The 27,256-nt window shown below is 43.5% G+C and overlaps 1 protein-coding gene and 1 non-coding gene across 2 annotated transcripts in view; one reads left to right on the top strand and one right to left on the bottom strand.

The window, feature by feature from the left end:
* LOC126092605 (endoglucanase A-like) overlaps positions 1-8,104 on the bottom strand; it is a 201,957-nt gene extending 193,853 nt beyond the window's left edge. Inside the window, exon 1 of the mRNA XM_049908303.1 lies at positions 7,987-8,104. Within this exon, the coding sequence (XP_049764260.1) occupies positions 7,987-8,038 (52 nt within the window). The 5' untranslated portion in view covers positions 8,039-8,104. The remainder of the gene's footprint in view (positions 1-7,986) is intronic.
* A 4,837-nt stretch (positions 8,105-12,941) lies between these two features.
* Positions 12,942-13,016, top strand: Trnap-cgg (transfer RNA proline (anticodon CGG)). The gene has a single exon. It is a non-coding gene; the product is annotated as a tRNA-Pro (tRNA).
* Positions 13,017-27,256: the final 14,240 nt, after the last annotated feature.

Genomic DNA, 27,256 nt, shown 5'->3' with positions numbered 1-27,256 from the left:
TAACCTAAGGACATCACATACATCCATGCTCGAGGCAGGATTCGAACCTGCGACCGTAGCGATCGCGCGGTTCCAACCTGAAGTGCCTAGAACCGCTCGGCCACACCGGCCGGCTTTGGAAGATCAGTTTCGATTTTTAGCAAGCAGTGTGACTTGCCACATGCAACAGTTGGCCAACATTTAGTGTAGTAGTCCTACTTCTGTTTATCTTGTTTTTTACCACGATGCACCAGAGTTACGTGTTTCTTATCTATGGATCTCTAAGCCCATGAGTTCAGCTGAAATCTTTGTAAAATCTTACACGATTTTGATTAATTTCAATTAGTAGCGCCCTTCGGACGTTCTAAGAAGATCCAAGCCCCATTGAGGGGATCCTGCGCAGATGGGGACGCAGCGTAGTGTTTCAGTATGACATTCATCCGACCATGGCATAAAAACCTAGAATATTGTAATAAATGCGATACTCCAGACCGTGAAAGTTTATATTTTACAAAATTAACAAGTGACTAGGTTGTAGTTCAGCCAGAGGCAGTATACCTAAATAAAACATTTTTTGAAAGTCACTCTCTCAACAGAATATACAAAATCATTTAAGTAGAGAGAAGAATAGCTACAACATGTGACGGCGAGTGTTGTACATTGAGAATGCTGATCCTAGTAACACATGATGTTTCCTCATCGGTACTTGAATCTAGTGATCGGTTTTAGAATCATCTGAAGGAATACACCCTACAGACCGCCACAAGCAGTTTCCGGCACTTTCTACTATTTTTGTCGTTGTGAGACATGAAGTTACGTTTTGTGCACCATTTGTAAATATTTCGAATTCAAAAGATCTAATTGTTTTGTATCACATTAAAGTTATTTTAAAGATATTTTTAATTCTGCGATTACAAAATCTTATCGCAAGTAAAATTCCGTATATTTTTAAAACTAGTTAGGTAACATGTGGATGCATAAGCCACACTTTTTCGGTCGTGTATCATTCTGTACCTTGAAAAGGAAGAAGTTCTTTTACCATGTAGCACGTCATATTTAAATCGACTGAGTTTCTTTAAATTGTTAATAATTTTATTTGTCTTGAAAATGGAAAGTTGTGATGGTTTCCAATATTTTCTGTATTTAACTTGTAACTGGTTTTAGATAATACTTGTACTTAATTTAATGTCACTTTCAGCTTGTTGGTGTGTAGTAGAGCAATAATGTAACAGGCTATTAAATACAGTATCGACAAGACTCAATTGCACTGCATTTAAATTTCGACAGTAAGTTTGATCCTCGGTATATTACCATGTTGTACCTTCTAACATTTTTCGCACTTGGAAAACCCTTAATTTTCTGTACAAATTCTTGTAATTTCAGAAGAAGATTGTAGCACAGAAAAAGTTAATGCCATCATTTACAAATTAAGTTTGGAAGACTATTAAACCCTTATTACATGGATGGCTAGACGAGAACGTGTGATAAGTGTTCCAAGGTACAAAAATCGCCTCCATAAATAAAAAATATCAAGACGCACAAAGGATGGTAGTACTAAATGAAGGGTTTCAATTATGAGCTTACCAGATACCATATTAACAAGAACAGATATAATGAAACCATCGAATCTGAAACAACAAGTTTGTTGGATCAATGAAATCGACTGAACAGAACGACAGGATTTCGAAATTGGCAATGTATCGTACTGATTGTACATGCTTTCAATCAGTTCAATGTGTTACTTTGCGGCGTTTCTGTGCTCATTATGCCATTACGAAGTGAAATGATTACTCTTTATTTGTTTCTTTGTCGCTGTGTTATGCCTCAATCAAACTGGAGACGATCAGTAGCTTTTCTGTCGTCTGCTGGTGTCATCTGAACGTGAACTTGACTTTAACTTTTTCGAGCGTAGCGAGGACGGTACTTTCAAGCTCAGAGGAAAAAGGAAAGAAGTTTGAGCTGGTCGCGCAGAGAAATAAATCAAAAATAAAATTTCCCTCGCCGATAAACATAGGAAAACAACACCACTATTCCTAATAGTTACAATGAAAGCCTTATGTGACGAGCTAGTGCATAAAAACTTGCACTCTACAAAAAATTCACCTGCTTTCCTTCACAACAAATGTTATTACTTTTTCATTCGATGTCGCATTGTGTAACACAAAGAAGGCCACTACACTTGGCAAAAACTATGCACATCTTATGTTTTCATTGTCCTACTACAATAATTACTACAACGAAAGGAATACTGTACTTCTAAAAATATAACGTGACTACAAACTCGCACGTCAGCTGCCGATCGTTATTGTCAGCAGTCTTCGGTCATGTTCGTGAGTAAGAGCAAGCTGTGTGCACATCGTGCCCGCACAGAGACACAAATATTCATGACGTCTGCAGGCAGCCTCCTAGGCAGCTGACGCGACCAGCCCTGCTCCAGATCTTCCGATGCTTTCTGGTCTTCAGATGTTTGCAGATGACACCTGGATGTTTTCTAATCTCATTAATCCACCGTACATCAGGTTGTTATCTAGGCGATTTCTTTTCTATTAGAATCCAGCAGAGAAAATCTTTGAGTTCATCTATCATGCATTCGCCTGACTACATTTCCGTGTAGCTTCAGTTCATTTTCATTACATTCTTCCACTCTAATCTGCCTTCCGGTGCATTTGTTTGTTTTCCTACCCCCCCTCCTAAATCTCAATTATTATCTCTCTATCTCTCGGCTGGAAATTGTCAGTTTTGAAATGGTTTTCGCACTGCACGTCACTGTTTCACTGTCTGCGTGACGGACAGGGTGTCCAGCAATCTGCGGCTGTTTGCTGACGTCTGTTGTATCCGGAAAGGCGTCGTTGTAGGAGGACTCAGGGTGACCTGGACAAATCTGCTAGCTGTTACGATGGGTGACACCTTGTTCTAAATGTAAAAGATGTAAGTTAATGCAGATGAGTAAGAAAAACAGTCCCGTTACTTTTGGATACAGAATAGATAGTTGGCTGCTGTACGCCATCCCGTCGATTAAACATCCAAGCGTAACGTTGCAAAGCAATCGGAAATGAATGTTAACGACGGTAGCAGGGAAGGTGAATGGTCGACGGCGGTTTATTGACAGAACTTCAGTAAAGTGCAATTCGTCTATAAAAAAGACCGCATGTAGAACATTAGCATGACTCACTTTTGCATGCTGATCGAGTGTTTTCAATACCAACCGGGTCGAATTAAAGGAAAAGCAATTCGGAGGCTGCCTGCTAGATTTGGTGCCGTCACTTTCGATCAACATGCGAGCATTACGCACATGCTTCGTGAACTCACAAGGGAGCCTCCGGACGGGAAACGACGTTCCTTTCATGAAATACTACGGAGAAAATTGAGAGAACCAGCATTTGAAGCTGACTGCTCAACGATCGATTCTATAGTCACCAACGCACATTTCACGTCGGGATAAGAGGAATTAAATTTTGTACAGAGACACATAGACAGTTGTTTTCCCTTAACATTATTATTGTGAGTCGAACAGGAAAGCAAATGACCGGTAATGCTCAAGGTACCCTTAGTCACACACCACACGATGGCTGAAGGAGAATGTACATACATGTAGATGTCTTTACGTCAAAACTGGTAATACACACTGTACTACAGGCTAGCAGTACTACGTTCGAAAATTGAAACTTCCTCGCAGATTAGAACTATGTACCGGACCGAGACTCGAAATCAGGACCTTTTGCCTTTCGCACCAAAGTGTTCTACTGACTGAGCTACCCGAACACGACTCACGCCCCATCCTCACACCTTGTATTCTGCCAGCTGCGAGGTAACGAGCATTTCGGTCTCATTTAAGTGTATGGCCGAAAGAGTCATCCTTCAGGAATTGTGAAACGAACCCTATCGTCTAGGACTAGATGCCACAAAGGGCGCAGATTCACCACTAGTTGGGGAAATTCATAGGTGTCTATTGTCTATTGAGGCCTAAGAGCTCTAGTGTGCAAGTGACACAGACGATAACCTTGTCATAAGGAAACCCAGTAGAAGCCTTTTGTGACCAAGGAGTCGTAGCAGTGTTAAATGTGGCGGACCTAAGCTCGGCCATAAAAGTTAACATTTACGAAAACTATTTAATTCTGTAGTAATGCAGGGAATCAAGCCACCGTAATTTTAATCTGTAATCCGCCATAAATTTTCATAGTGAGCCCAGTAAAACTTGAATATTGGTCATATCTATAATAGTTTAGGATTTACTGTTAAAGTGAAATTAACAAGTTTACCAACAAAGACCTGAATGCTAAAATCTGAACGCTTCAGTCGGTCTTAACTATCGACATTTCATATAGAAGCGCATCATTAAAATGACAAATGTGGGAAGTATCTACTGTGTAACTCTACTTGTTTACAAGATATAGTAAATTTAAATTATCATTGTTTTCAGTTAAACATTAGATCATCATTTCCTCCACGCAAAACACACTGAACGATGACAGCATGAACCTTATTGAATCATTAGGTAATAGAAAATTTCTTGTATAGTTTAGTGCAAAATAGTTACTTTCGTTCTATACTTATTTATCAGAAAGCACATTGGTGCAAGGCTACTGCCCGTGACATTCAAATTTAAGAAGGAAATTGTATTGGTTGTATGTAAAAGAATTTAACGTTTATTATGTAATGGATACTATTGTTACATTATTTACAACGTGAAAGTGGTCAAGCTTTGATTATTTAAAAATGTTACAATGTAAAATAATGTAGACTAAGCTGTAGCCAATCAGATGGACGGCTGCAGAGGAGGGAACTGCCCAAGTCAGTTGAGTGACGATGTTCGGCGTGCGGGAAAACACGGCCATAGACGGGCAGAGAGGGACAGTTCAGGTCGAGACACCAAAGGGTACAGTTCGGATTGCGACGCGAAAACGGACAGTCCGTCTTTAGGCAGCTAGGAAGTGAAGCGACTTAGAAAATTTCGCGTTTTGTGGTATCGCGGGACTTAGTCTCTGAGCTGTGAGCAACCGCACAACTGGTGTGAACTTTTCGTGTGAATATAGAGGTGGAGTATTGTGTCTCGCGATAAGATTGTGAATGATTGAACTGTGTCAAATGGATATGCATTCGAGTGTAACAATACCTCTACACACGACCACTTTCCCTACTAGTTTGCTTTCTGAATAAACATTATTCTAACCAAATCGCAACTGTGTGGCCTACACCATTTATGGGTCGTTAATTTAGTTCCCGTTATTATTACTACTGTTATTATATGTTATGTAAACTTTGTGTTTCGCAAACTTGCCATCAGCCAGAAAATTTCACCAAAGGGTCACAAGGGTCTAATTTAGGGCGTGTAATGCGACACGTGCGGTTCAACCCCTAGACGAGTGAGTCCGAAATTGTATGGGATGTCAGCTCGCACAGTACCTCGTCCCCTACCTTTAAAATTTAATTATGCCCAAATATTATGCCACCACACCCCAAATTTATTATTCTTTTACGTAAATTGTGTGATAAGTCTGATATTAGTCTACACTGAGATGAAGTCCGTGTTAGTCGTTTCAGACCATTTTAGCATCAAAATTGTGCTAAGTAATGTATTTCTTTGTAAAGATTAAAATCAAACAGTTAGTCGGTTATTAATGTAGTTACAAAATATCCAGGCTAATGACTGAATTACACTTCCCACAAATATGTACATTTCTAAAACTTTTTTTCAGTTGCACATTCGCTATTCGAAGATTCACCTCTCGATGATGTACGCCGGCGGTTGTCCCAATAAAATTACCTGCAGTATTTCAAAGTTTATTTATGACAACGTTTACGACATTTCTTATTTCGTGAATTTCCAAATAGTACATGTAACAAGTCATATTCTTTTTGCAGTCCACCACCTCTCTGGGTTCATCGTATCGCTACTGAACTAATGGAACACTGAACTTCAGTAGGCTTCACGTATTATCATGTGATGCTCTGAGACATATGAGTTTATGGAGAACTGCTATATCTTCAGTTACATCTACATGACTGCTCAGCAAATCACAGTTTAGTACTTGGCAAGGGTCCATCGATCTACCTGCAAGCTATTTCTCTACCATTCCATTCTCTAATAGTACGTGGAAAAACAAACATCTAAATCTTTTCGTGCAAGCTCTGATTTCTCTCCACTTTTGGAAGAAATAGTTCGTAATTGAACATTCGTCAAAATATCTAGCCGCAAGGAAAAGTGCCTTTGTTTTAATGACTGCCAGCCCAGCTGCATGCACTCCCTCTCTCTCCCTTACTGCGCACCGATGCAAAACGAAATCCCTTCTTTGAAGTTTCCAGTAACCTCCGTCAGTACTGTCTGGAAATTATACCATATCGAGCATAAATACTCCAGAAGAGGACGGACAAGAGTATTTTCTTTTACATGTATCTGATGTGTGGAAGAAGCTAGGATATTTTATCTAGTTTTTGCCCTATCTCAAAATATTTTTATACACAAAATGCACTGTTTGTTGTGCGCTGCGTAGCGCATGACGAACGCTAGAACTGTAAATTAGCTACTATCAGAAACTGCACGAACAGCAAGAGTTTTCGCACCGTGTCAGAGGCAAGGACATTTCCATAAATACCCATGACCTTAAGAACACAGTGATTTATGTGATAATCTGTTGTACCTGAATGAGACAGCCAACACGGAAGACGTAAAAACACAGGCCACGGAAGTGATTACGCGCTCTGCTAAACATCGGCAGGGAGAGGCGCGCAGACGAACCACCCGAGGCCATCCACCCTGTACAGCCGGCTTCATACGAAACGTGAATGTGGCCGTGCAAGTTCACGATGTCGTGGACGTAGCTTCCAGGAACGTCCCACAAAAGCCTCTTCAAAGAACTGCGTATACATGCTACTGCTTCCCAGGAAATTTGTCTGAGGTAATATATATCTTTTTCAAATCAAGAGCACGATTCACAGAATCAAAAGCGAATAACAGAGCAACCCTAGTAAAAACTAGGTTTCAGGACGGTGTCCATAATTCACGAAATAGCCTTTCAACATCTCTGCCAACAAATCCAGAAAGATTCGTCTCTACAACAGTCTTACAGTAATCGAGAAAGAATAAAGTTTGTAAAACTGATTACCTATAACTCTGGCCGCAGCAGTGACGTCGGAGATTTGATGATTTAGCGATTTCCTGATATTCAGGGTACACTCGTGAAACTGTCGGACGGGAAAATTCCCACTTCATCGCTATCTCGAAGATGCTGTGACCCATCGCTCGTGCACGGACTATAACACGACGTTAAAACTCACTTAAATCTTGGTAGCCTGCCACTGTATCAGCAGTAACCGATCCAACAACTGCGCCAGACCCTTGTGGTGTTATATGAGCGTTGCCGATCGGAAGGCCGTATTCTGCCTCTTTAGATATTTCTGAATTTGAATACGCATGGCCGGCCGCGGTGGTCTAGCGGTTCTAGGCGCGCAGTCCGGAACCGCGCGACTGCTACGGTCGCAGGTTCGAATCCTGCCTCGGGCATGGATGTGTGTGATGTCCTTAGGTTAGTTAGGTTTACGTAGTTCTAAGTTCTAGGGGACTGATGTCCTCAGATGTTAAGTCCCACAGTGCTCAGAGCCATTTGAACCATTTTGAATACGCATGTCTATACCAGTTTGTTTCGCAATTTAGTGTATATCTTACGTTGGAGAGAGCCTCTTTCATGGAAGTAGGACTGTGGCACCTATTTATCTTTGTAATACGTAATACTTAAAACCTACATAAGGTATAGTATAGAAACACAAAAAATACAGTACACAGATGGTCAGTATGATGGTGTATTTTTACAAAAAAAAGCACACCGTTAATCAATCACTGTGAGAAAACGCGAGAGATCGCAAGTGTTTATGCATATGTATTTAGTAACTTAAAATTAATTAGTTTTGTATACAAATCGACTCATTCACAAATGAGTTCATGAAACACGAAGCATTTTACAACACCTTCGAGTATAACATAGCGAGAGAACAGATACATAAGTATCTTACCGTATGCGACGCCGACCAACGTTAGCAGTGTTAGAGCAGTGAAACGAGCCATGATTGTAGCCTATCTCAAAAATGACCCCGAGAGGGCCCGTATATATATTCACTTATTAGCGGTTCCGTGTAACGATCCACATTTGTTAACACAGAGCACTTTGTTAGTGAACACATGTGTTTACCGTATCTAGCGCCAATTCGCTTTGTCACATGCGTGGTTATGGCCACCGCTACATTCGTCGGAATGCTGTGTTCACAATACAGACAGGTGGGAGGCAGCAGTTACATAACATGTTTGGTTTGGACGCCCAGCACCCACAAGGCGGCTTCCGAGAACCACATCATCAGACCACACCTCTCTGGCACGACACGGCACAGTGTGTTTCGTGTTCCTTTGCGGCTCTTGTTCCCTGCTCTTCAGTTGGACATTCTTGTCACGCCACAAGCGAATGCTGATGCTGTTGCGTGAGTGTGTCAGAGGGCCGTCTGCGCACGCAGGTGACGTCAGCTGGAGACAGTAGTGGGTGGTGCCGGTAACAGCTGTCCCAAAGCCACGGCCGATCTCTGCAGAGGCTGCTAACTCGAGGCGGCAGCCAGTCACAGTTGTGTAACACCAGGCTTCTGAACCCACTGACTCCCAGTTTCAAGCCGCTATGTTATCTATTTACAACTTAAGGTTTTGTGTCCTCTATTCGATGTCCTATTTTAATCAGTCAGTACGTTAATATTACTCGTACTCCTGACATTTTTTTTTCCTCGTAACATTTCTTGTGGCAGCGTAATGTCTACTGTTATCTGCATTGCTGCCAGAAATCAACTGTGATGTTTGCAATCAGTGCCACTATGCAATGTATGCAGCAATAGGTGATGACCTTGTTACCACCGAAGCGCAAACTGAAGACAAAACTGCAAATGAAGTGAAGAATCAAGAATCAGGGCCACAATGACCATGGAGTGAGCGAGGGACATGAAGAAGATGGAGAAGGAAGAAATAAAGAGTCTGTTCCCGTTGTGAGTTACCCTTTAGAAGCCATTAGAACTGTGAGCAAGTTCTATGAAGATAGATGAGAGAGCACTGAAACTCCAAATGAAATAATGAACATAGAATGTAATCTAGAATGTGTGTGTTGGACAAACAGACACCAGATTACAATGACTAATTACCTCACTCCCGAGTAAAGAAGCCTGGTGAGTATTCGATATATTGCTGTATATACTGTATTCATGTAAGCTTAAGAGAGAACACTGTATGTAAAATAAAACAAGGTTAAACAAATTTGATCTTTTCTATTTTCCACCGCAAGAGAATGAACATACGAATCTCGGTTACAACGACACTTGTTTGACACAACGTTATTATCAAGGTCCTTTGAATGTGGTTATAGCCGGGTTCTACTGTAAATGGAGAAAAACTGCGGTCTTGTCACACTTTCCAGGGGCACGCCTGGCGATACCCTTGTCTCTGTCTGATAAACACTCGTCTTCGAGAACAACGTACTGGGTTCTATTGTATTGTATGTTAACCGGAGTCCGCAGCTCGTGGTCGTTCGGTAGCGTTCTCGCTTCGCACGCCCGGGTTCCCGGGTTCGATTCCCGGCGGGGTCAGGGATTTTCTCTGCCTCTTGATGACTGGGTGTTGTATGATGTCCTTACGTTAGTTAGGTTTAAGTAATTCTAAGTTCTAGGGGACTGATGACCATAGATGTTAAGTCCTGTAGTGCTCAGAGCCATTTGAACCATTTTTTTGTTAACCGGGGACCTAGAAACGACGGAGAGGCTCCGTCGCCGCAGCAGCCGCAGTGGTCCACAACCCTACGACTACTACCGCAGTCCACTTCACCCCTCCGCCGCCCCACACCGAACCTAGGGTTAATTTGCGACCCCCCCCCCTCCCCCAGCGAACGTCTCACACCAGGCGAGTGTAACCCCTACGTTTGCGTGGTAGAGTAATGGTGGTGTACGCGTACATGGATAACTTGTTTGCGCAGCAATCGCCGAGATAGTGTAACTGAGGCGGAATAAGGGGAACTAGCCCGCATTCGCCGAGGCAGATGGAAAACCGCCTAAAAACCATCCACAGACTGGCCGGTTCACCGGACCTCGACACAAATCCGCCTGGCGGATTCGTGCCGGGGACCAGGCGCTCCTTCCTGCCCGGAAAGCAGTGCGTTAGATCGTACGGCCAACCGGTCGGGCTACTGGGTTCTATTACTTAATAAGTTTTCGAGTCACTCCCATACCTGGGGATGTGTTCCGTATGTTCGTACGTTCGGTAACAGTCTGCAGTAGAGCACCGTGTCAAACACATTTCGCAGTCTAGGAATATGGAATCTGCATGTTGCCCTTCATCCATCGTTCGCAGGATATGATATAAGAAATGGGCAAGCTCAGCGATACTTTCGAAAGCCTATCTGATTCGTGGACAGAACCTTTTCTGCCTCAAGGAAATTTATTATGTTCGAACTGAGAATATGTTCAAGCATTCTGCAGCAAACCAACGTCAATGAAATTCGTCTGTAATTTTGCGGATCCGTTTATTACCATTCTTATACACAGGAGTCACCTGCGCTTCTTTCCAGTCGAGTGGGACTTTGCACTGGGCGAGTGATTCGCGATAAATATAAGCTAAGTAAGGGTCCAATGTCGGGCAGCATTCTTTATGAAACCGAACTGGGATTCCATCCGGACCTGGTGACATTAGCTTTCAACTCTTTCAGCTGCTTCTCTGCCTCACGGATACCTGTTACCATTCTGAATGGAAACTGTCAGAAGGTTCAAAAATACACCTAGTTGAATCTGTAAAGGGGAAATTAAACTAAGTTCTAATTACGTGGTATATATTGCTATCGATTTCGCTTTAAAACTAATGACCGAAAATGCCATCTTTACTTTCAAAGTAAACTTCAGCATCTGCAGACATATGCTATGTTGCTAACGAGAACCGTTTTCTATACAAGGAATGTTCATTCATTAATATTTCTTCAGAATGTTCGATACCATAGCCTATTTGATCCTTTTCCTTCCGAAACAGTGGTCTCCAGCAGATAACTAACATTTTAAAATAAAATCTAATTGACCTACGGCAAACGCCGCGTTTTGAACAGCAAAACACAATTTTTTTCCCGTGTTCCATTTATATGATGTCTCCATGTGCTAGAAGATACTTGCAAAACTCTCAGGCGGTGGTACAAAACAAGTAAAACGCCTATCAATACGGCGTTTGCTTTGTAAGAATTTCCATCCTCCACTTATCCTGGCCTTAGCTCGTCAAAATAGCCTTACTTGCTCCAAGTTTTTTTATCTACACTTCTGTCTGCACAAGCTTGTTATGTGGGATAAGTAGGACTGCCCCTTCGTTCTCATAATGACATGAGTTCCTAAATGTGAAAACGAACAGTCTTCTTGTGAAGTGGGGTCTCAGAATGAAATTCAAGATCTTGTATATGGCGATGAAGTTATTTACAGGTTCATGGTGTCTTACTGAGAAATATTTTTTTGAATATGAAACTGAACCGAAATCTTCTTTTTTATTTAAAATTTAAAAAAAATGAAAGAAGGAAATTTCTTACAGAATTTAAATCCTCTTGGCACTAAAAGTGCTCTGCTTTGCTAGGAACAAGTAAAAATCTAAATTCTGTTGAAACTTCAAAAGTTCTGGAAAATATTCAACCACCTGAAATGAATACTGAAATAGTTCTTCCTGTTCTCGCCTCTAATGTGCGCGGCGAGAGTTCCCTTATTTTTCCTTAGTGTCGTGTGAATCCTTGTGCGTAATATGGCGCATCGTTGTTTGTCTCTCAGCGTCTCGTTTTCGGCTCAATCTGACGCGGCGTCCATGGCTCACAGGAACATGCCATGTACAGACATTTCCAGTTTTAGTTTTGACAAGTCCAAGCGGTATATGCAGCCAAGTCCGTTAGGAATTCATGATCGTCTTGTAGATACGATCAGTGTAACTTCGAAAGAGGTTCACACGGTTTACGAAGATTCGCAATCGTATGTGTTGTATGTCATGTTCCTAGACCCACTTCAGATTGACAGGCTCCTTTTGCGGCACGGACAACAGGTTCCTTTCACTCCTCGCGATGGTTCTCAAAGTGTGGCTATTCCGGAAGATATCAAGGTGGAATATGCGAATTTCAGGATGTTTAACCTTCTGCTCAAAGTTGATGAGTTTCCCTCAAGACCTTCCTGCTTTCGTTTGGGAACATACGGGGGGAACGCTGGTCCACTCATTATCGTTTAGAAGTTTATACTAGCGTTCGATTGGTTTAAATGGTTCAAATGGCTGTGAGCGCTATGGGACTCAACATCTGAGGTCGTCAGTCCCCTAGAACTTAGAACTACTTAAACCTAACTAACCTAAGGACATCACACACATCCATGCCCAAAGCAGGATTCGAACCTGCGACCTTAGCGGTCTAGCGTTCGATTCGTGGACATGGTGGTAAGACAGAATATACTCTCTCATCTGCAGGTGTGTGGATATTGGGTACATATAGCTTATCACAGGACAAGAAGAGAGCCGTTTTATATGTAATGAGAGTGGACACCTCCGCTCAAATTGCCCATGTCTTGCCACGGTCTTAAAATCCACTTATTAAAATCGTAGTTCTGTAGTGCAGTGGGCAAGATGGCGGTCGCAATACAGCTGGTTTCGATTTGACTAACGATTTGTCGATCTATGTGGTACCACAGCACATAGATCGACAAACTGATAATCAATTCGAAACCTGAAACTTCCTGGCAGATTAAAACTGTGTGCCGGACCGAGACTCGAACTCGAGACCTTTGCCTTCCGCGGGCAACTGCTCTACCAACTGAGCTACCCAAGCACGACTCACGCCCCGTCCTCACAGCTTTACTTCCGCCAGTACCTCGTCTCCTACCTTGTGTAAAGTTTGGAAGGTAGGAGACGAGGTACTGGCGGAAGTAAAGCTGTGAGGACGGGGCGTGAGTCATGCTTGGGTAGCTCAGTTGGTAGAGCAGTTGCCCGCGGAAGGCAAAGGTCCCGAGTTCGAGTCTCGGTCCGGCACACAGTTTTAATCTGCCAGGAAGTTTCATATCAGCGCACACTCCGCTGCAGAGTGAAAATCTCATTCTGGAATTCGAAACCTGCTGTGTTTCGACTGCCATCTTGTCCACTGCACTACAGAACTGTTTGTGATCGTGTTAACAAGTTATTGCTATGTTAGTGACAATTTGTGAACAGTGACCAGGAGAGCCACAGAAATGGAGGCACCCCAGCGCATCACAACGAGACTGCCATGCCAGAACAAAAAAGGGAGTGACCGATACGAAACATTTTCGTGCAAACATCAATCCAGCTTCCAAAGTGACATCACCTCTTACCAAGTTTTCTCTTCTTCCAAAGGATGACCATAGTATTTACGAAAAGACTATGTAACATCACTATGGCCTTATTGCAAAGTTGTTTTTGTAATACCATTTTGCCTGAAGATGCGGTATTACCTCGAAACACGTCGCTAAATAAATAAGTAATACAATAGTTAACAAAGTTTGTGACTGGTAGCGGTAATTTAAAAAAAGCTTTACATATCTCATGATAATTTGGTGCTGTCCTACATGAGGACGTGATCTAGCAAAAATACGTTTTCTCATTCGCAAGTGTCTTTATGGCATTTGGTAGATGTATAGCAGTTTCCTGGTTTCGACTCGAATGTGTCTTAATGGTAACTAAAAGTCCTTTATCTTTTTACAAAAGTAACATGTCGTTATCAGGCACTCCTTATGACCATTGAAAATTACTTGATTTGAAGGGACCATTTGAGTGAATGTTGAAGATAACATGTGTTACTTCCGCAATAAGATGCCGGGTCTGTAGTTTTGATGATGCCTTATTAGATTCCAAGCCGGTTACCTGTAATATATCCACTGATACTTTAAACTTAGCAGCAGCTGCAGGCTGATGAGTGGAAGTGACAGAATGTTGTGGGGGCGGAAATATATTTTAGTAGTCTCCATAGCTTTATTGTCGAACGTGACTGATGCCTATCTCAAATTTCTTTACACACAAAGATTTTTATACGGAAAAAAATATTAAAATGAAAAGGTATCACACAAGGTGTATTTCAAGCAAAGAAATTCTGAAAAAAGAAAAAGAGTAAAAGCAATGTGTTCAGTAACATGAACGGGAAATGCCGTAGCTTTCCACTAAAAATGCACTGCAGTATGTAAATTAAGTCATAAGGTACGCACAGTTGGAACTACATCTTCGAAGTAATGGTTTGTATGTAATCCCAGTGGGTGAATGTGTTTGCCGAGAGATGGCATGGCGAGTTTTCTAGTGGCCTAAGTGGAGTTAACAGCTTCGCAGCAATTTCCTCATTTCTGGTGAGCTGTTTCGACAGTTCTTTACATGGTGGATTCTTCCAGATCAGCAGAAAGAGCTGTTATCCAATTTCTTAGCGCAGAAGAGTATGCTTCAAACATTCAACTCACTATAAAAAAGGTGTACGGAGTAGTGTAGTGACTCGCATGGTGCACAACATTCCAGTGTTGTCGGCGTTGTGGGGTGGGACGTGTAGACATGAGGCGCGCGTTGTCACCATCGATGTAATGGTTTGCCGCGCGGGAGTAGCCGAGCGGTCTGTGGTGCTGCAGTCATGGACTGTGCGGCTGGTCCCGGCGGAGGTACGAGTCCTCCCTCGGGCATGGGTGTGTGTGTGTTTGTCCTTAGGATAATTTAGGCTAAGTAGTGTCTAGGCTTAGGGACTGATAACCTTAGCAGTTAAGTCCCATAAGATTTCACACACTTTTGAACTTTTTTTTTTTTTTTTTTTTTTTTTTGACGTTATGGTTTCGGCTGTGGAGGAGCTCATAAGGACGAATCGTCAAATCACCATACATGACATTGCTATTGAATTATCGATAAGCAAAGCAATTGTGCGTGATTTTAACCATGAGAAGCTCCGTTATGGCAAAGATTGTGCACAGAGGATGCCCAAGCATCTTTCAGAGAATCAGAAGACAACAAGAATAGCTGTTTTCCTGATCCATTTGTCGAAATACGCGGAGCAAGGAACGGACATCATTGCTCAAATTGTGGTGTATAATGAAACTACCTGTCATCAGTTCGACCCTGATTCCGAACGGTTGAGCATGGAGAGGCGGCATCTAGGCTTCCCTTGTCCACAAAAGAACCCACACTGCCCCGAACGCCGGAAAAGTAACACTCGGTTTCTTTTTCGACGAATAACTACCGCTACCCATTGACTGGCTACTGAGAAGTACTACTACTCGTTGCTGAAGCTCAAAGGTGCAGAACGGGGAATCCTTCTATTGTGCTTCTCCAGGACAATGCTAGGCCACATGTGACTGAGAAGACACTCGAGTTGCTCCAGAACTTTAAATGGGAGATCCTGTAACCTATTCCTTACAGTCCCAATATCCCCATAAGTGGATCCCATATCTTCGGCCTCTTAAAATAACCTCCGCGAGGTCAAATGTTCACATATGACAAGGAAGTGCAAGACAGCATGCAAAACTAGATCCATCAGCAACCCAGGAGTTTATAAACCGAAGCTATCAATTCCCTTCATTTACCCTGAGATTAGTGACTCAGTATCAGTGGCAGTTACGTATAGTTGTACTGTTCCACAGGAACTATAATTTTTTTTATTTTTTGTTTATTTAACCTGATCTAATTATGGCCATCAGGCCCTCTCTTACATCGGGCCGGAGTTTCACATACACAGTACCTTTTTTTTAGTTCACACGTACCTAAAATAATAATTATAGTATGACAGATAGTATTAAATTGTTTCGAGTGTCTACAGTGGCAAATGAGTAAATAACACTATGAACCAATGAAGTTAATACTGCCAGTACTTGTCCTACAGCAGCTTCTGTCAGTGATGGTGATAGTAGTTAACAATAATAATAATAATACTATTATTATTTATTTCTTTTCTCAGACGTTATGTCTGGTCAAAAATGGAAAGTGGCGCGGATCTTGATCAAGCGTAACTTCCTTTTAACTGTGCGGTATATGTTATATTGCATTTAGGAACTTCCGGGTAACTGAACATGTATCAATAATTACGGATTTCTGTAGTTGTATATATAAGTTTGGATATAGCTGTATTGCATTGATGTACTGGTGGATTTTGTGTGGTATGACTCCTGTAGTTGATAGTATAATTGGTATAATGTCAACTTTATCCTGATGCCACATGTCCTTGACTTCCTCAGCCAGTTGGATGTATTTTTCAATTTTTTCTCCTGTTTTCTTTTGTATATTTGTTGTATTGGGTATGGATATTTCGATTAGTTGTGTTAATTTCTTCTTTTTATTGGTGAGTATGATGTCAGGTTTGTTATGTGGTGTTGTTTTATCTGTTATAATGGTTCTGTTCCAGTATAATTTGTATTCATCATTCTCCAGTACATTTTGTGGTGCATACTTGTATGTGGGAGCGTGTTGTTTTATAAGTTTATGTTGTAAGGCAAGCTGTTGATGTATTATTTTGGCTACATTGTCATGTCTTCTGGGATATTCTATATTTGCTAGTATTGTACATCCGCTTGTGATGTGATCTACTGTTTCTATTTGTTGTTTGCAAAGTCTGCATTTATCTGTTGTGGTATTGGGATCTTTAATAATATGCTTGCTGTAATATCTGGTGTTTATTGTTTGATCCTGTATTGCAATCATGAATCCTTCCGTCTCACTGTATATATTGCCTTTTCTTAGCCATGTGTTGGATTCGTCTTGATCGATGTGTGGCTGTGTTAGATGATACGGGTGCTTGCCATGTAGTGTTTTCTTTTTCCAATTTACTTTCTTCGTATCTGTTAATGTTATGTTATCTAAAGGGTTGTAGAAATGGTTATGAAATTGCAGTGGTGTAGCCGATGTATTTATATGAGTGATTGCTTTGTGTATTTTGCTAGTTTCTGCTCGTTCTAGAAAGAATTTTCTTAAATTGTCTACCTTTCCATAATGTAGGTTTTTTATATCGATAAAACCCCTTCCCTCCTTGCTTTCTGCTTAATGTGAATCTTTCTGTTGCTGAATGTATGTGATGTATTCTATATTTGTGGCATTGTGATCGTGTAAGTGTATTGAGTGCTTCTATATCTGTGTTACTCCATTTCACTACTCCAAATGAGTAGATCAATATTGGTATAGCATAAGTATTTATATCTTTTGTCTTGTTTCTTGCTGTCGATTCTGTTTTCAGTATTTTTGTTAGTCTTTGTCTATATTTTTATTATTATTATTATTATTATTATTATTATTATGCTATTGCTATTAAAATCGCTTTTGCATATATCTGTAGCCTCTCTGTCTTGAGACCCCGTAAGGATGACAGGGCACACACGGGTTACGCATTAAGGGAACTCATTGTCGAAAGAACAAAGCAGACGACTGTCAAATACGAGTGCCTCACTCGAAGCGTCCTAAGTATGGGAGACACAGCACATACAGCCCGTGCACGCCTACCCTCAGGCACTGATCCTGCACTCCCAACCACGAAGGCAGCCGCGCGGGCCGCGGTGGTCTAGCGGTTCAGGCGCTCAGTCCGGAACCGCGCGACTGCTACGGTCGCAGGTTCGAATCCTGCCTCGGGCATCGATGTGTGTGATGTCGTTAGGTTAGTTAGGTTTAAGTAGTTCTAAGTTCTAGGGGACTGATGACCACAGATGTTAAGTCCCATAGTGCTCAGAACCATTTTGCAGCCGCGCGGAGTGGCCGCGTGGTTAGAGGCGCCATGTCACGAATTGCGCGGCCCCTCCCGTCGGAGGTTTGAGTCCTCTCTCGGGCTTCGGTGTCAGTGGTGTCTTTAGCGTAAGTTAGTTGTTTGGTTGGTTGGTTGGTTGGTTGGGGAAGGAGACGAGACTGCGTGGTCATCGGTCTCATCGGATTAGGGAAGGATAGGGAAGGAAGTCGGCCGTGCCCTTTCAGAGGAACCATCCCGGCATTTGCCTGGAGTGATTCAGGGAAATCACGGAAAACCTAAATCAGGATGGCCGGACGCGGGATTGAACCGTCGTCCTCCCGAATGCGAGTCCAGTGTCTAACCACTGCGCCACCTCGCTCGGTAGTTTAAGTAGTGTGTAAGTCTAGGGACTGATGATCTTAGCAGTTTGGTTCGTTACAAATTCACACACACTTTGAACCACTCAGGCTGAAGGAACAGCACCGGTCGGTCCGTCCACCATGCAGACGGCACCGCTGTCTCAGTGCTCTCCCCATGCGAAGCCGCCAGCCGCCAAGCTTCTCCCTCGTGCATCGCGTTGCCCAAAGTGTCCTGCTCGTTTCGCTCCTTCCTTCAAAAAAATGTTCAAATGTGTGTGAAATCTTATGGGACTTAACTGCTTAGGTCATCAGTCCCCAAGCTTACACACTACTTAACTTAAATTATCCTGAGGACAAACATACACACCCATGCCCGAGGGAGGACTCGAACCTCCGCCGGGACCAGCCGCACAGTCCACGACTGCGGCGCCTGAGACCGCTCGGCTAATCCCGCGGGGCGCTCGTTCCTTCCATACTGCAGACTGTTGCTCCGGCCGATTGCCGATCGACACCCAAAGGATTCACAGCGGGCTCCCTTCATGAAACCAGTTCTGTCCACCTACCGAGCGGGTCGGGACGTCAACGTGCCACAATGAAGAATAAAATGAAACGATTGTATGACATTACTGACTGCGTGTCCAGATCTGGGATTGTTCCGCCGCTTGGTTCAAGTCTTTCTGACTGACACCACTTCGGTGAGTTGCACGTCTTTGTGATGAAGTTGAGATGAAATGAATAGAGCTACACAAACACTGAGACCCCAAGTGGAGAAAATCTCCGGCCGGGACGAGAATCAAACCCGGGACCTCGAGATCTAGAAGCAGCGGTACTATTAGACTACAAACATGCAGGCCAGAAGGGGTGCGAAGTCATACTGGAAGAGGGCTCATGTTGCTAATTACTTTGTAAATTTGACTCCATTTTGTAATCGCCGGCCGGAGTGGCCGAGCGGTTCTAGGCGCTACAGTCTGTAACCGCGCGACCGCTACGGTCGCAGGTTCGAATCCTGCCTCGGGCATGGATGTGTGTGATGTCCGTAGGTTAGTTAGGTTTAAGTGGTTCTAAGTTCTAGAGGGCTGATGACCTCAGAAGTCAAGTCCCACAATGCTCAGAGCCATTTGAGCCACTTCTTTGTAATCACTGAAACAGCATCACATACCCTCTCAATCAGTGTTTTTATATCGTTTCCTCCCCCTTTTCTGGGTGCTTCACTTTTTTCGTTGGGCACTGCAAATGACCAAGACAACATAAGCAACCAAAAGTTATTTCAACTGATAGAACGTGCAGTAGATAAAGAGCATACCTTCTAGCCACCGCAGAAGCAGTATCATGTAAACCAGACAACGTATCCACTCACGATCACGCAAAACAGTAACATGGTAAAGTAGTGAAGGCGTAGAGGAGAAGAAAGGAAAGGAAAGGGAGGGGATCACTGCTACCACACCAGGATTCGAAACCGGGATCTCCTGCTTATTAGGCAGGTGCGGTAACCACTGTGCTCGCCGAAAATGTTCACATGTCTGTGAGTTCAGGAGTGACCAAACTGCTGAGGTCATCGGTCCCTAGACTTACACACTACTTAAACTATAGCTTATGCTAAGAACAACACACACAGTCATGCTCGAGGGATGACTCGAACCTCCGCGCAGTCCGTGACATGGTGCCTCAAACCGCGCGGCCACTCAGCGCCACTGTGCTCTTCGGGACGCAGCGTTATCGCAACTGCGCGGACTACCTCGGCACGCCTGACGACCGCCCCACATCCCAGCGAGCGCCACCTGTCCGCATTCCCTGTCCATTTCCTCCATGTTCGCTCTCTGAGATTCGCACAGGAGGTCGGACGCATGTGTTCATCCGCACTGGAGAAGGAGGATACATTGCCCAGCTGTCCAATTAAATTTTATGAATACATGATGTCTGTTCTTTCCGAAGGAGCAGACACCACGCATGCACATAACGGTAAAGTAGCTTTGACAAAGGAATAACTCATCCAGACAGACGTTAGGGCACCTCAGCTCTCCACTCCCCCTACTCCCTCTTCCAAACATACATGCTACGCGAAAAATATGATCACGCCAGACTATCTACAGCAGGAGCGGGCAGGAATCCTGCACGTGTGCGGTGCACTTGCACGCGTGCAGTTAACAGGTGTTCTGCGTGCACACAGGGGCAAGCTGGCCACCCGCTTATCTCCCCTCCCCACCATAACTTCTGTCCTCTCCTTCCTCTGCAATGCGTTTTGTTTCCTAGCTTGCTGTATTGAATGAAGGAATAAGGTTAGTAGGAGTGCTTGAAAGATATCGTGGTTTGAAAGAGTGCCTATTACCTACGATACGTTTTATTTAATTATCGTAGGTGGAGTGGAACAAAATTTCTACATACAGACAAACGCAAACAGTTACTTAAATTTTCATCACTGATATCTGCTCTTAACCGAGACTTACTAATTCAGCAAATGGTTTTCCAGCTCTCGCTATATTAAGTGCAATCTTGTAACTTGCACGTACTGCTGGGCTATTATTGTTGTCGTCCTGAAAAAAACAGTGCTCCATAAAATGTTAAATCAGTTAGATGAGAGACATGACGAAAGAAAGTTGCAGATCTCTCGTGACCACAGCAACTATGACAGATTCATTTAGTATCGTCAGATCGCTCTTCTTAAGCTCAGTCAATTACCCCATTCGCTCAGAATCTGACAATAAACCGTAATCGTCCTTGTGAAATTTGTTCTAATGGCCTTCAATACTAAACTTCCACTGACCAGCGAGAATACTGCCACATATTAAACATTTCGAATTTTCACGTTTTTGCACAAAGAAAAAATGATTCTCCCATTACTTTTTAAAAGATAGCAAATCTTCACTTCTCCGTTTCCTTGTTTCACTCTGCATTTTCCGGTTCTTGAAATACAACGTTCACTACGTAGTGGTCGCTTCGTATCAACGTCCGCAGCTTAGCCTAGCACTGCACTGCCGCAACCTGCCGGCTGTCGCCAGTGCCCCAGTCCACGATTGCACGCGAGCAGCACACGTGTAGCGCTGTGCGCTCATGAGCCGCGTGCAACGTTTGCCCGCCCCTGTTCTACAGGGTGTCCAGAAAAGGGCTCCCTGATTTCAAAATTAAATATCTCGAAAACAAAGATCGATAGAGGAATGCAGTAAACGGTATGTTTATTGTGACAGCTGTAAGAAGCTTATACAGCTGTTTGAAATAGTAGTTACAAAAGCTGCTAACAGATGGCGCTGTACGCTGTACAGCTCATATCAGCATACATAAGCGAAATAATCGTATGAAAACAATCTTTGCAAACAATCACATCACAATGTTTTCAAAATGTTCGCCATTGGCACTACAGAGGTGGCGCAAACGAAGAATGAAATTCGCCATTACATTTCGTAGTGTCTCAAACGAAATGGATTCACATGCCACAGAGATCGCCGATTCAAGCTCGTCCAGCGTGGCGGTATGCTTCGGCTGGACCATGTCTTTCACTATGCCCCACAAAAAAAGTCACAGGGAGTCAAATACGGCGAATATGGAGGCCAATTCATGCCTGCACCAGTAAATTTGGAATATTCCCAAGCAATGACTCGATTCCCGAAGTATTCCTCAAGAAAGCGAAACACTTGTTCGATCCGATGTGGTCGGGCTCCATCTTGCATAAACCATTCACTACCTGGTCGATCCTCTAACGCTTGCTGTGTGGCGACAAATTGTTCCAAAATAGCAACGTAACGTGCACCAGTGACCGTTTCTCGAATGAAAAAAGGGCCAATAATCCCTCTGCTGCATACTGCAGCCCACACAGTAACTTTCACGTATCCATTCAGGTGGAAGTGTGCTTCATCTGTAAACCAGATGCAGCCAACATCAAATCCTTCACTATCAATCATTGTGAGCATCTCATTAGCAAAGGCAACTCTTTTTTGCACAGCTCGTACGGGTATGGCCTGGTGCGTTTGAATTTTGAATGGCAACATGTGTAGGCTCTTTCTCAGTATTTTCTGCGTGCTGGAACGCTTCAAACCAGTCTCAGATGCAATTCTACGGACGGATGACATTGGATTTCACTGAATAATTCCAGAAACTGTGGCGATATTTTCAGGCGTAACTGCAGTTTGCTTGCGGCCAACATGCCCCACAAGATCATCAGTTACGCAGCCTGTTCGTTGAAATTTTGCGAAGAGCGTACGAATGGTTTGCGCATCGGGTCCTTTTGGAACATTAAATCGTGCTTGAAAACTTCGCCTTGTTGCCGTAGGACTCTCTTCTAACCTGTGGTACTCTAGCACCAGAAAAACGCGTTGTTCAATGGAGTACGTGGTTTCAATCTCTTTCTTCGGTACGCTAACCTCCTTTCACGTTTCAATAGTGGAACTGATCGCTCTGGGCTTCGGATCACTATTTATACTAGGCATTACGTATGGCGATTACAGCGCCATCTGTTAGCAGCTTTTGTAACTATTATTTCAAACTGCTGTATACACTTCTTACAGCTTTCACAATAAACATACCGTTTACTGCATTCCTCTATCGATCTTTGTTTTCGAGATATTTAATTTTAAAATCAGGGAGTCCTTTTCTGGACACCCTGTATCAAGACATCTGTGAATAAAAGAGCGTACTAGAAATGCGTCTTAGCCCCTAATTTAAAACTCACCTAGCTATCTCAGTGAATGAATTGACAAAAGAAAAAGATATGTATGCTAATTCAGATGGAAGCTCTACTATGTAACCAACACAAGTATGTGGAGCATTCTACAGTGCTGTAGTGCGCTTGGAGACTTGCGTCAAATTGCAGTGGACCACTCCCTTAAAGTCGATTTTACACGAAACAGCTAACGTGTGCAAGTGAGGTGTAGACGGCCCGCTATCAAGCGGCAGAACTGTGAAACTGCGATTTCAGCAGACGGTTTATCTGCGCAGCCCAGAAGATGGCCAGGTCATTGATTCCGTTCCTGAAGAGTAAGGATCTCAAACCTAAGACTAACTCAAATTGTATAAGGCAACGATGGAACCCACAGTGTTATATGGCTCCGTCTCGTGGGGAACTACGCGCGTTTCTAACTACAATAAACTCCGAGCGCTGCAAAACATTTGCTACCGGTGGATCACAGGAGCTCCGTGGTGGACAAGAAACGTCAACATCCGCACCGCACTCCACGACACCACTGTACAAGAGAAGGTCCATGACAAGGCTCTACGAGTTTTTGACAAAATCGATGTCCTTAGGGACGAAGTTCGACAATTAGATTCGGTAGGAACGGTAAACCCTGTAAGATGGAACAAGTATCAAGTACCGAAGTCATTAACGTTTCACCCCCCATAAGTGATCTGTCATAACACGAGGAAGCAGTCACACATAACAGCCTAGACACATCTCACCATCCACAGGAGATAGACATCACCAAAGACAGCAGGCTAAAGGACACATTGCGTGCCCAAGCCTAACTGAATGTGTAATAAATAAAGTGTTTTCCTTTTATCCTTACATCCCATCCTAGAAGAATAAGCCATCAAGGATGATCTCTTCAGCACACACTACACAGTATTTAAAAAAAAAAACAATCTGTGGGGAGGAATAGAAATCGTTCTATTCTCCCATGGATTCGCGCACGCGCAGTGGAAGAGGTGTTGTATGCGCGATTGCGCAGAACGTATCATTTCGCGTGAGCTTCCTACACGTTGCTGTTTTCTCTTGTGGTCAGCAGACAAGAAATACATGATCTTTTGAGGACTATTTTGGTTTTTGGCGAGACAAATGGTTCAAATGGCTCTGAGCACTATACGACTTAACTTCTGAGGTCATCAGTCGCCTAGACCTTAGAACTAATTAAACCTAACTAACCTAAGGACATCACACGCATCCATGTCCGAGGCATGGATTCGAACCTGCGACCGTAGCGGTCGCTCGGCTCCATACTGTAGCGCCTAGAACCGCACGAGCACTCCGGCCGGCTTTGCTGAGACATTCTAGACATTTTTCAGTAGCAATTTTTTATTTATAAACACAGTAATAAAACAAATGAAAAGCATCCTTTTTTATATTGATGTTGAGGATAGCTGAACATCTAAGGCGCTGTTGACCTCGATGTTGAGCGCCCATAAACCCCAACACACACACACTGAACATCTAATGATAACTTCTTATTGTAGAAATGAAATGTAACAAAGGAAGTATAAGCGTGCATACTGAGGCATACAGCAAGGGAAGGTGTACATATGAACCTCTACATCTTATTGCATCTTTTGGTTTATTTCAGCATTCCGGGAAAGACAGCGTTGAGAGAATAGGTACAAGAGCCAGAGCAGCTGAGCCGGCCTCTACCAGTAAGAGCTGTAAAACCCGATTTGCATATTTTCGGTCGTACTATTGCGAAATAGCTTCCCTCATTACTGTGTCACTTGCACGACTCCTGTCATGTACCATTCACAAGGCACATCCAGTCTGACGAACTTCATAAATTCCTGTGGATCTTCGGGCCTCAGCTCATTCATTAACAGATGCTACATGTTCCTGTTTTCACCCTTTCTTCCAAGCCGTGGTCGAATCCAGTATCTACCCCTGGTGTTACTTCGTCGCTCTGCCCTCCTCCTAGCGACTAAGGTGGACACTGTCACCGCAAATGCTTAAAAGACAACTGCAGCTTTCATGTCAAAAATGCTGTGAAACGTAAACATAGACCATCATTTTCTTGAGCCAGCTTCACAAAAAACGGATACTTCTGCATATAATTCTGAGTACCCACAACGTAAATTCACTATAGCTGTACAAGGTACCGATAAGTGCTTCATACACTACTGGCCATTAAAATTGCTACACCAAGAAGAAATGCAGATCATAAACGGGTATTCATTGGACAAATGTATTGTACTAGAACTGACATGTGATTACTTTTTCACGTAATTTGCGTGCATAGATCCTGAGAAATCAGTACCCAGAACAACCACCTCTGGCTGTAATAACGGCCTTCATGCGCCTGGGCATTGAGTCAAACAGAGCTTGGATGGCGTGTACAGGTACAGCGGCCCATGCAGATTCAACACGATACCACAGTTCATCAAGAGTAGTGACTGGCGTATAGTGACGAGCCAGTTGCTCGGCCACCACTGACCAGACGTTTTCAATTAGTGAGAGATCTGGAGAATGTGCTGGCCAGGGCAGCAGTCGAACATTTTCTGTATCCAGAAAGGCCCGTAAAGGACCTGCAACATGCGATCGTGCATTATCCTGTTGAAATGTATGTCTCACAGATATCGAATTGAGGGTAGAGCCACGGGTCGTAACACATCTGAAATGTAACGTCCACTGCTCAAAGTGCCGTCAATGCGAACAAGAGGTGACCGACACGTGTAACCAACGGCTCCCCATACCATCTTGCCGGGAGGTACGCCAGTATGGCGATGACGAATACACGCTTCCAATGTGCGTTCACCGCGATCTCGCCAAACACGGATGCCACCATCATGATGCTGTAAACAGAACCTGGATTCATCCGAAAAATGAAGTTTTCCCATTGGTGCACCCAGGTTCGTCGTTGAGTAGACCATCGCAGGCGCTCCTGTCTGTGATGCAGCGTCAAGAGTTACCGCAGCCGTGATCTCCGAGCTGGTAGTCCATGCTGCTGCAGACGTCGTCGAACTGTTCGTGCAGATGGTTGTTGTCTTGCAAACGTCCCCATCTGTTGACTCAGGGATCGAGACGTGGCTGCACGATCCGTTACAGCCATGCGGATAAGATGCCTGTCATTTCGATTGCTAGTGACACGAGGCCGTTGGGATCCAGCACGGCGTTTCTTATTACCGTCCTTAACCCACCAATTCCATATTCTGCTCACAGTCATTGGATCTCGACCAACGGGAGCAGCAATGTCGCGATACGATAAACAGCAATCGCGAGAGGCTACAATCCGACCTTTATCAAAGAAAGAAACGTGATGGTACGCATTTCTCCTCATTACACGAGGCATCACAACAGCGTTTCACCAGGCAACGCCGGTCAACTGCTGTTTGTGTTTGAGAAATCGGTTGGAAACTTTCCTCATGTCAGCACGTTGTACTGTAAGTAGGCTGTTTAGGTTTTCCTATCGGCAACGTTACGCAGCGCTCGGTATGAAAATCACTGGCTGTGCTGTGTGCAGTCTGTGGCTAGTTTGCATTGTTGTCTGTCATTATAGTGTTGGGCAGCGGCAGCTGGATGTGAACAGCACGTAGCGTTGCGCAGTTGGTGGTGAGCCGCCAGCAGTGGTGGATGTGAGGAGAGAGATGGCGGAGTTTTGATAATTTGTAATACTGGATATTATGAACTACTATATATATTATGACTATTAAGGTAAATACATTGTTTGTTCTCTATTAAAATCTTTCATTTGCTAACTATGCCTATCAGTAGTTAGTGCCTTCCGTAGTTTGAATCTTTTATTTAGCTGGCAGTAGTGGCGCTCGCTGTATTGCAGTAGTTCGAGTAACGGAGATTTTTGGTGAGGTAAGTGATTTGTGAAAGGTATAGGTTAATGTTAGTCAGGGCCATTCTTTTGTAGGGATTTTTGAAAGTCAGATTGCGTTGCGCTAAAAATATTGTGTGTCAGTTTAAGCACAGTCTTGTATAATTTGTTCCAAGGGGACGTTTCAGTACGTGTCGCCACCGGCGCCAACCTTGTGTGAATGCTCTGAAAAGCTAATCATTTGCATATCACAGCATATTCTTCCTATCTTTGAAGTACCGCTTCTGTAGCACGCCATCTTCGTGGTGTAGCAATTTTAATGGCCAGCAGTGTAAATACGAAGAAGTCAGAATTTTCAGTAAGAGTAAATAGAAGCTTTAAAAAAGTATGAACTTCCGCACTCTACGACGTAGTCGACACAGACGAGCTTGTGGTTCCTAATATGAACCCTTGGAGCTCTGGTGAAAACTTTTATATGTTTGATGTGTCGTGTAATACCAGCTTAACAAAATCCTTCGTTACAACTTGCGATGGTGCGTATGTGTGGAACAGAAGCTCCGAACAGAAAACGTATGTGACTGGATAGAAAGTAAACCTGCGCCGTGAGCGGGTGGTATCTTTGCCGCTCTAGCTCTTCCTCTGGTCGTTGCTCGGCAACGAGAGAAGGCTGGACAGTGAGATTGCGCCCTTGAATGGCCGCGGACGGGGTATGTTCCTGTACTCGCGTTACGATTGGCAGGAAGTGACTGTCTCGCAGCAGTGGTAGCTGGAGGTCAGTTTTGGTGGA

Source organism: Schistocerca cancellata, chromosome 7 (assembly GCF_023864275.1).
Source record: "Schistocerca cancellata isolate TAMUIC-IGC-003103 chromosome 7, iqSchCanc2.1, whole genome shotgun sequence".
NCBI lineage: Eukaryota > Metazoa > Arthropoda > Insecta > Orthoptera > Acrididae > Schistocerca > Schistocerca cancellata.
Note: the sequence above shows the minus strand (reverse complement) of the source record. Positions and strands in the feature narration are given on the sequence as shown.